The sequence below is a fragment of the Engraulis encrasicolus genome, chromosome 15, assembly GCF_034702125.1.
Source record: "Engraulis encrasicolus isolate BLACKSEA-1 chromosome 15, IST_EnEncr_1.0, whole genome shotgun sequence".
Classification (NCBI taxonomy): Eukaryota; Metazoa; Chordata; class Actinopteri; order Clupeiformes; family Engraulidae; genus Engraulis; species Engraulis encrasicolus.
The window spans coordinates 5,342,937-5,353,753 of NC_085871.1; the positions used below are offsets into that span (position 1 = coordinate 5,342,937).

At 40.6% G+C, this 10,817-nt stretch overlaps 1 protein-coding gene and 1 long non-coding RNA gene across 2 annotated transcripts; both read right to left on the minus strand.

Moving 5' to 3' along the window:
- Positions 1–2,312: 2,312 nt before the first annotated feature.
- Positions 2,313–3,174, minus strand: LOC134464401 (uncharacterized). Its single transcript, XR_010037881.1, has 3 exons — positions 2,965–3,174; positions 2,807–2,883; positions 2,313–2,725 (listed from the first exon to the last, which is right to left on the minus strand). It is a non-coding gene; the product is annotated as an uncharacterized LOC134464401 (long non-coding RNA).
- A 1,848-nt stretch (positions 3,175–5,022) lies between these two features.
- On the minus strand, positions 5,023–8,178 carry LOC134464789 (C-type lectin domain family 4 member E-like). The gene is made up of 5 exons (XM_063218133.1): positions 8,016–8,178; positions 7,726–7,791; positions 6,263–6,420; positions 6,063–6,178; positions 5,023–5,191 (listed from the first exon to the last, which is right to left on the minus strand). Exons 1-5 carry the CDS (start codon positions 8,122–8,124, stop codon positions 5,023–5,025), a joined length of 618 nt encoding a protein of 205 aa, XP_063074203.1. The 5' UTR covers positions 8,125–8,178.
- Positions 8,179–10,817: the final 2,639 nt, after the last annotated feature.

Below are 10,817 nucleotides of genomic sequence, written 5' to 3' on the forward strand. Positions count from 1 at the left end.
TTGGAATAGTTAAAAAAAACTGGGCCATGAATCTATAATCCATGACAGTTTAACATTATTGATGGAATTATGGAAATAAATCAACTTTTTCATGCTATTCTAATAAAGTGGAGCTGTATGTCGCTGTGAAGAGACAGCAATGGAAAAAAATAGGTGGCAAAGGGTAGCTGCAGCCCACACCATTCTTAGAAAGAAGGAGGTGTTAACCATAAGCAATAAATACAACATGAAACTTAAGATGCCTTTAACCTGTTACAGTATTTCTCAATTGGTTTTGTACATTTCTCGAATCTCTCTCGCAATTTGCGAAACATAATATTCATTCTCAAAACAGCTTTAACAAATGGCAAAACACCTTGGATAACCTGCAAAACCGAGTCTCTTGCTCAAAACCCTTAGTTTGTCTTTCAAAACCAAGTTTTTGTGTCAATGAACGTATCAGCGCCAGCAGAATGGTTAGTCATTGTGTCATAGTGTATGGACAAGCTAGTCAAATCAATTTCTCATGTTGTCAATTGAATAGTACACTCTTGAGTAGTGTTTCCCAACCAGGGGTACGTGTACCACTAGGGGTACGCGAGCACACTGCAGGGGGTACTTGGAAAAGTGTTATTATAACAAATGTATGGAGCAGCCACATCAGGACAGAGAAAATGATATAGAAAATTAGGGGGTACTCATGGGACAACTAAGAGGCGGTACGCAAGACAAAAAAGGCTGGGAAACACTACTCTTGAGGATCTTTTCTGAAGCGAAATGTTGTTTAGATTGGATGGGAAATGTTGTAAATTCGGCTTTATATTACATTGATCAGATAAGATTGAGATAGTTTCATGCATTCAGTGACAAAGCTTTTTGAGTGATATGACAAAAGCAATTGATAATGTACGAAATCATCGAGAATTGTCCACAGCCATGGCATGATGGACGAGAACATTTGCTATATGCCGAAAACAATGAGAAACTGATTTGACCATGTGCACAGGTAACACCAGGAAGTCACAATTGAACAAAGACTTTTGAGAATCATTATTCTGTTGTGAGAAATGTACAAAACCAATTGAGAAAAACTGTAAGAAGCAGCATTATAAATTTGTGGTTACCAGAATGGCAAAGACAAAGTCATACTGCATTACTAAAGGCCCTGTGTTATGTAATAGTGTTATAGTACTATGATACACTTAACTATGCAATGGCTATTACATGGTCCACTTAAGAATTCAATGGCTATCACAGCATGCCACTGGAGGTACAGCATGCATTAAGGGGCTACCAGTCATAGCAATGTCAAATTGAAGTAGAATCATCAGTGTAGTACACCAATGCAGACAGTAGATGGACCCATCAGAGGAACATACTGTATTAGAGTCCACAAACGCAACAATGCAGGATAGGACAGCCATACCCTAACAGTTGGGAAGGTGGTCTTAAGATCAGAGGGCAACGAACCCAACATTGGACTGTAACAAATACCTTGTCAAATAACTGTAAGTTGCTTTGGATAGTGTAATGTAATGATATACTGTATATTTTCAGTCTGCTCTTGTTTTACCATCTGCCTATACAGCCTAAACTGTGGATGCAACTGACAAGGGCACCAATCTATGAACACATCTACCAATATTCATTTTTCTAATAGTCACTACTCACTACAGTAGCTTCCCACATACCACCTTGGTTATTTGTATTTATTATGGTTTTCCACACATCAATAGGCTAACACAAACATGTTTGGACTTCAAGAACTGCTTACATACAATATGTTCACATTACAGATGTGAAACTAAGCAGCGTCTTTCACCCTGTTCCAAATTCACTGAAAGGATGTAATGACACATTGTGTTCGGGCTAAACAAGGTTAGAAAAAAAGAATCGCACACTACATGTATTTTTTTCTGAGGTGCTGGTCACTTGTGCATTCTAAAGAAAATAAAGATGCCGTGCACTGGCGGCCGAAACGTCACTTGAAATAAAACACAGTGCAGAGTGTACAGAATGTTCTTTATTTTCCTTGAAGGTTGAACAAGGTTGTCACACACGAATAGGCTACATTCATCACTACCACCATCTTACAGAAGTCAAAGGGTTAAAATGCTTCTTGTAACAGTGCCGAGAGGTGAAGCACACTATTTTGAGCAATTTGTTCAACTCAAATTTGATTCATGACAAACACAGGTCAGAGGGTATGGAACGAGAGAGACAAGGGTTCTGTATCAAACGAGTATAAAGTCTTTTTATTTTCTCTTTTCTTTCCTTTTCATTCACATACACAATAATCTTAAAATACTCGACATGAGCACACACTGCACACACACACACACACGGTTCCTGGGGTTGGTGCGCCCAAGAAGAGGATCCTTAAAAACAAACCACAACTGTACTGTAGAAAAATAATTAACGAAACATTGCAAACCAAAGAAATGAAAACCACAGCAAACAGAAAAGAAAAGTCACAGCAAACCAAAAACACAAAAACACACAAAAGGCAAATTACTACAGCACAGGGGAGTTTCAAGGGATGCCCCAATTAGCTGGGCAGGTTGCCACCCAGGAGCCAGAGCACGTTCAGTGGGGTAGCGCAGCAAGCGCTGAGTGAGCGCATGCACCCCAACATTCAAGTAACGCAACAGTCTTTAGCACATGAGCAACAGTCACTGCGCATGGACAGGAGGAAACGGGAGGAGGACAAAACGGCAACTTCCTTCAGTTGGATGTCACACGGGCCCTGATAGGAATGAAAATGCACAATTACTTGACTGCAACATTTGACCACAATTTTCAGGAGAAAAAGGAGGTGAGAGCCTACCGGGTTGCTGACACAGTCACGAGAGGCACCCACTTCCACATAGAGGCTTCACTTGCCAAACTGTCTGCTGATGCATTCTGCAAGCCAATGAAAAGGTCACCACATTGCCCAACTGAAGTATTCAGTGCACATTGCAAGCAAGTTTTGCTAAAACTCACCAAGGTAAGAAACAGCAAGTGTATCGGAGAGAAGAGGATGAAGCTGAACTGCTAAGCAGTAAGCAAATGGCAGCCAGAGCGAGCAGCCACTGGCAAGAACACGATCCAAGGCATAGCCGAGGATTTTGAGCAGAGCCACAGAGGAGAGCCCTCCAGGACACTGCAACAAGGATTGGAGCGGCAGAGCCGCGGCCTTGTCTGTTCCTCTCCACAAAGCAAAACCATGTGCTCAACCACCTGGTTTTATACAGGTGTGGCTCCTAATTGCCCAATCCTCAGTTGAGACAGCGCTAAGGGAGCATCACCAAATTGCCATTTCATTTAAAAACACACAGGAGGAGCAGACACAGTCACAGTAGCCAGGTTAACAGTACTACTGCTACATTCTGTAGATGGTGGTTTTCACAGGATATGAACTCTACTCAGACCAGAAAGCTGAGAGGCCTTATAACACCACATAGGTAGATAGGGCTGTCGCCAAGGGTGCCAAATGTCTGGGCGGCACAATAATGTCTGAATGCCCCACAGACACAGGCACTCTATACACCCGTCTCCAAAAGAGTTGTCGCCTATCCATCTGTTTGGAATAACAGCTAATAACCTGACTTTCAATTAATCACTTGGCTTCAGAAGTCACTCATATGAAAGCCACAACCCTCCCGAATGAAAATGTATGTACAAAAATAAATGTCATGCACCAAAGAAAGATTGACCCTTTATTGAACACAGACAGGGCAGATTTTCACAAGACAAAAGTTTTGTCGCCTATCGAACATAATGTGAAAATGAGCAGATAAGTCACTTCAAAACACTTCAAATACGCAGATCGGGTGTCATACTTAATCACTGAATCACTCTCACCTCTCCAGAAAATCAACTTTGGCCTTAGGTGTATGTTTAGGGTCATTGTAATCATAGAAAGCAACACAATGAAAAACAATGGAGATCAATGAGAGATGATGAAATATTCGCTATTCGTAGAGCAATACATGTTTAACTTCATGATTTAATCAATGATAAAAGCCCTCAAACACCTGCAGCATGCATGCAGCTCCTCATAAGAGCTGTATCCGTACCATGTTTCACTTTAGGCACCATTTCTCTTTTTTCATATTCTTCATCATATTCTTCATCTCTGCCAGAGCCAGATGAACCAATTAAATAGTAGTCTGAAAATCAGTAGGCCCAAAGATGCTGTGTCTTGTTTTATCCTCGCTTAAAGTCCTTGTCAGAACCAGCCAACTTGTGGGTCTAATATGATGTTTTTAGGTCAGAGTTGTCCACCCATTTCCAGTGGCCCTCTCTCTCAGAGTCTGTCAATCAGATCCAGGAGACATGCTCAGTATAACATTAACATGGGGTCACAGAAATAACGGGGTCACAGAAGTGTTTTCTATATGTTCCCACTGCACTATGTTCAGTCTATCATTTGAAAAGTGACAAACCTCATGGCAGTGAAATACCTTTTCCAGTTGAAAATAGAAAATACTGTTACAAAACAGAAGACTGCTGTTGCCATTTGTGTACAGCAAGTTTTGTCCAGGCCAAAACAATCCCTATCCCTCACCTGTCAGTAAAGAAATGTTTTTTTTTTTAGAAAGATCCTGAGAGAACATAGCTTGAAGCACAAGACTGGGGATGACATAAAGCTGGGGGAACTAGAGAAAGCAGGTCTGTGGGCCCATCACGGAAAGTACTTCCCTGACCCGATCACAGAATTTTGGCAAAATCCATCAAACTGACAGATTTTGTGTCCCAAGTGCATTTCACGGAATTCTGTGAATTCATGTTGGTTATCATCTATTTGACGAAGATGTAATTGCTTTGCTGACAAGTGCATGATACCATCTGTACTATTGCCATATACTGTACAGGATGCAGGAAAGTGTAATAGCTCTTACAGACAGCACTTCATTGTTCTGTCACCACCTATTCTCAAACTGACATCCATTTAGGCCCAGCTACTGCTGACAATGCTGATCACACAATTATCTTTTGTGCATTCTATCAGTGACTCTTTTAGTATCATAGCAAAAAAAATAATAACTAGTCTAAACTCTACCCTGACTTGGCTTCGCATATCATCTTGTTCAGTTGAGCACAATACTGATCAAACCAGTTGAGTTCTGTATTCTTCACATATCTCATTATAGCACAATCCTCTCCATCGACGTATGTGATGTTGCTGAAGCCACTAGAGTTGTTTGGCTGTCCACGGTGCCAGAACCTGATGAAATATAAATATAGGTTATATACAGTAGTACGTAGGGAATTAGAATTTGCAGGATGAGAGAAGCTGCCTCGTGCCTTGTGTCATCTCACACAGAGGAATGGAAGTGCCATTGTGTACCACAGTGGGTAATGTGACTGGTACTGTGTTTGCTGCACTATTGTGCAGTGGTGCAGTGGTTCTTTACCCATTGACGCCTAAGGCACCTGCAAAAAAGGGTGCAGAATGCCTGAGCCCTTTTTAGCCCCTTAATGCACGCCTTACTATCTGACACGCTGTAATAGTCATTGAAAATGTAATTACCATAGTACTACTCTAATATGACATAACACAGGGCCTTTACAACTCGGTCATTCCCATTCTGCTAGCAAAAAATATATCACGCTGTCTTAAAGGGTTAAGAAAAGCTGCCGTCAGCCTATAAAAACCTAAATATCTCTGCTTCTGAAGCACATAAAAACATGCACTAAGTTGAACTTAACACTAAGACCCTCATCTTTCATTAGAATGTGTTGATTCATCTCAGACAAACAGATATTTTTAATGAAGTTGTCTGAAATCTCATGAGCCTGAATGTTGCGTAATGCAGCTCCAGACGCCAGGGCCAATGTTGCGCAACGCAACATCAGGCATCAATGGGTTAAGCCCCCCTTACCTGTGCCCGATACAACCCCCCCCCCCCCAAACTTGTGGTACAATATCTAATATGTCATACATACAAAAATTGACTTCTCCTTTTAAGTAGACTTCAAGTAAAACATAAATGGAGCAGAGAGTATAATATTGGTACAGAGAGTATAATACTGCCTACTATGTATCCCTTTATATCAAATAAAATAAATAATCCAGTCAAATAATCAAAACTTACGTGATGTTTTTGAGGTCAGAGTTGTCCACCCATTTCCACTGGCCCTCTCTCTCAGAGTCTGTCAATCCGATCCAGAAGTCATCCTCTGTACCATTTAATTTATGTTTGACGTACATCTGCAAGACAGTTGAGAAACTTTAAAGTCATCTTAAATCTTCAGTAATCAAACATAATCAAACTGGTTTTCATTTCCACCCTACCTGTTCCTCTCGACTCTCTATGATGACCAGGTGTCCACCCATTGATACACACTTGTCTCTGCTGGCAGTCCAGTTGAACTTATCATGGGATAGGAAGTAGCATTTCCCTCCATAAATGTCCCAGGCCATAGAGCATCGCTCAGCAGAGGGGCCTAGAACTACAGAGAAGAGAGACATGTAGTTAAAGAAGTGTGGTGGAGCCGAAGATGAGGAGAGAAAGATCATGAGAGAACATAACTTGGAAGATAAGACTGCAGCGCTGTGGGAATGTAGAGAAAACACTTCTGTGCGACCATCACGGAAATTACTGGTTCCGCAACCCAATTACAGAATTTCTGTAAAATCCATGATGAAACCCAAGTGAACCTGAGGCGTTGGGTTATCAAACTAGGGCTCTGACCGCAGGCCGAGTTCAGTATCCTGAGAACTGGGTCCAAAGCAAGACAGGCAAACTCTCCAAACCTTCACCACTCTAAGTAGATGGCCCAGAAGATAATAGATCATTCATTACGAATGCTGATGGAGGGCTCTACTACAGCAGAGCAGTATGCAGAACACGGGTTTGCCCAAGAGTTTATGCATGACTCAGAGTGTGTTTTGGCAACCCTTGAAGACAACTGAAACATGCAGCGGATGGGTAGACACTAGACAGACAGAAAGACAGACAGACAGACGGACAGGGTCATTGCAAAACCTGGCCAACCCCCCTTCAGGAAGGCGGGTGAACACATCTGCAGAGAAATGTCCATAAAAATGACGCAAAACAGTAGCCAGGCCGTGCCCTCCTAGTGATGCAACACCTTCAGCGCTGCTTTTAGTCAGACCAGGAGTTCCTGAGCTCCGGAAAAATCCGAACTCCTCCCTCTTTGTCAGGAAGCAAACAACTAGTAGCAAACCAAGGGAGGCGGGTCAACCATGCCGTTTGGGAAATGTTACTTGTTATGCTCTTGGTCAGACCAAGTTTCGAAGAGATTTGAAAGTCGATGATAATCACTCTAACAAAAGAGTGCCCGTAGCCCCTTAATGCATGCCGTACCTCCAGTGGCACGCTGTAATAGTCATTGAAAAGCTCAGTACTTTAGTATTACAATACTGTGACATAACACAAGGCCTTTAGTAATGCTCTACGACTTGGTCACTGGCATTCTGGTAACAGCAAATTTATAACGCTGTGTCTCAACTGGTTAATTAGCAGTGTAGCCCTTTCATGCAGGTGATCGCCAGTCCTTTCATGCAGGTGATCACTGGTTGACCAAAAAGCTTAACTACATCATAACAACATTGGCATGACATTACTGAGAGTCATAAGTAACCAATTAAGACTTGGCTGGCAATTACCATTTTGGTGACAATAAGGTTGTGATAGAGGCTCTGCGTGAAATGGTTCATAGAAGACAATTATGTTACTGGCACTGGAGCCAAATCAAGAGACAGCTTCAATGGCGTATGTATGGGATACTCACACAATAAGCACAGGCCCACGCCCACACATAATAGGACGACAAGGACACCAGCTATCCATAGACCAGCTGGTGAAATAAGCATATAAGGTCAAAAATGCATTATATTATGCAATAAAATGTTACATTTGCATTTTAGTTACATTAATATAAGGAAAGGAAATTATTAACCAAGGCTGTTTTCCTAAAACTTGAACTTAAGTGTATTTGCATTTACCGGTACTAGAAATAGCATCTGACACTGGGAATGATTTTTGATATTTGAAATTAAAGCTGATATCATGAATGCCTACCTCTTGGAAGTCGCTTGTGGTTCGGGGTTTCATTTCTTCTGAAAGTCACAGCAGCATACTCAACATCGCAAGTATTTTTCTCTTCTGTGAGATGCAATACAGCATTCATTTGTTAATCTAATATGGGCAGTATACTCATATCTAGGTGACTTGCTATGAATGCTATAACCATTGAAACACACCATAACAAATTAGGTTTATTGAGAGTAGTTTTAGGAAAATATACATAACCTCACACACACCCTCAGGGTCACATACAACAGTCAGTCACAGAATATACTAATACTCCAAAATATAATATAAAGCGCGTAGAACTAAACAGGATAAAAGTCTCAAATTGCCTGTGTTCTTCAGACTGTCAAACAGTCCTCTTGATGTTTGCTAAAAGATAAAACACCTTGGTCACTGCTGCATTACAGATTATATGAATGATGATGCCATACAGTGTTATAAGCTATATGTGCAGGCAAACACTGTAGGTTGCAAATGTACGTTTTGCTGCTCCACACAAGTTTAAGGGGCTCTGTTCAAGGCATACTGCACACCACTCTACACTGCACACCTCTGTTCTTCTTACAAAAAAGTATGCAGAAACTACAGGTAGCATACAGTGATGCTTTAAGAATTTTACTGAAGTCCCAGAGGTGGGAGTGCTAGCCAGATGTTTGCGTCTGTAGGAGTGAGCACATTTCATGCACTTGAAAGAAATTCTATGCACAAGTTTACACAACGCCTGGGTGATGCTTCCAATAATATCATGGTGCCACTGTAGGCCTAATCCAATTGTGAGTAGCGCAATGTATACATCCAGTCTGAGAGTGTACTGGATAAAATATATAGATTTTAATTATTTTATTTTTTTCTTATTTTGTGTTGTTTCTGTTTGATTTGTATTGTGTGGATGTGGACAAGTGTCTGGCGAATAAAGCAAATTGAATTGAATAATACCACAAATATAATACTACAAAACAGTAATGTTTCAAACATGAAGTGGCCTCACCTCCTGCCGTATTTGTGTTCTCTGGTGATCTATCCTTGCCACATCCCTTAACAGTGGAATAGACAATGTCTCCGGACATTTCACTTTTAGTAATGCTGCTCTTCAACTGAGGATTGCACATTACCCCACTGCTGGTTGCAGATAAATAAAGAAGTAAAACAGTTGAGTATGAATGTAATTTCTATTTATATCACACAGAACACCACAGCACAGGCCACACAACACTTGCTTTTAACCAATCATCTGGCAGCCCAACAGGCACCCTGGGGAATCATACTAGTGCACCTTAGAAGTCAAATTAATGTTATATACTGTATATACACATATAGTGATTGCTGTACACACTGTATAGGCCTACATATAGCAATTGTTGTAAATAGGCCGAAGTTTTGCAGCTGCAAAAATATCTGTGTTTGTGCAAGGAAAGGAAATCGATCACGTGGTGCAAACATGTTGTACCTGTGTATGCAGTTATTTTATATACAGTAGTTTTGCATCTGTGCAATCATTTTGTGTGTTAATATTTGTTCAATCTTCAGAATGGAGGAGGGTGATCATTCACTCTGGACTGGCCAGCCTTCGACGAACCTTCTGACTAGTTTCACCATTTCAGTTTGCTAACTGTTTTTTGGAAATCTAGTCTGAAATCGGGAAGTGAGATTTTAATCTGGGTCACTGTGAAGAGAAAGAAGTTATTAAAAATAGGTGACAAAGGGCAGCTGCAGCCCACCGCATTCTCAGAAAGAAAGAAGGAAAGAAAGAAAGAAAGAAAGAGAAAGAAAGAGAAAGAGAGAGAGAGAGAGAGAGAGAGAGAGAGAGAGAGAGAGAGAGAGAGAGAGAGAGAGAGAGAGAGAGAGAGAGAGAGAGAGAAAGAAAGGAAGACAAAGATGCAAGATAAGGTAGCAGTGTTTGCGCTATTTGTAACCAGCGGTGTTAACCATAAGCATCAAATGAGACACGCGACACCTTAGCAATGTCAGAGTGCTGTAATAGTCAGTGTAGTAGACCAATAGGCTATGATTGAACTGCAAATGGTTCTACAGTAGCAGAGTGAGGAATATTGACCTTGTATCTCCACTCTTTTTTATTTTATTTTACAAACCCCAACTCCGGTGAAGTTGGGACGTTTGGTAAACAGTGAATAAAATCAAAATGCTATCATTTTCAAAACATTCAATCTATTCATTAGATGGAGAATAGTGAAAAGACAACATATAAAGTGTTAAAACCGAGAAAAAATATTGTTTTGGGGGACATATGTACTCATTTCTAATTTGATAAATCCAACACGTCTCAAATAAGTTGGGACGGGGATCAGTGAAATTTAGTAAACATCCAAATGAGATAAAACAACAAAGAAGAACATTTCAAAATGAATTGTACTGACGGACAATATAGGTGTCCAGGTATAAGATCATCACAGAGAGGCTGAGTCACTCAGAATTAAAGATGCAAAGGGAATAATTACCATAGTTATTAGGCCTACATACATTTTTGAATTCCCTTTGATTTACCACGATTGAGTGTATATAAGACATATTTTTGTCATTAAAATCATTGTATAGGTTCATGACATCATGAAATATATATTGGCTGTAGTCTCACTCTAGCACTCCAGGAATTAGAGCTATTGAAAATTGAACATGTTAAGAATGCTTAATGCGTGCAAATGATACAGGGGTGTAGCCTAACATTCTCCTAATCACCTGAGCTCACTTGAAATAGACCCAGAAGACATGGGAAACTGTCCTTTGCTTACAGAAGTCGGCAGAAGTTGTAGAAGTCCATTCTTTTTGACAATA

Coding starts and splice junctions, on each gene's coding strand:
- LOC134464789 (XM_063218133.1), bottom strand. CDS start 8,124: ATGAATGCTGTATTGCATCTCACAGAAGAGAAAAATACTTGCGATGTT. Junction 7,792..8,015: donor CCACAAGCGACTTCCAAGAG/GTAGGCATTCAT, acceptor TTATTTCACCAG/CTGGTCTATGGATAGCTGGT. Junction 6,179..6,262: donor TAGAGAGTCGAGAGGAACAG/GTAGGGTGGAAA, acceptor ACTGTCTTGCAG/ATGTACGTCAAACATAAATT.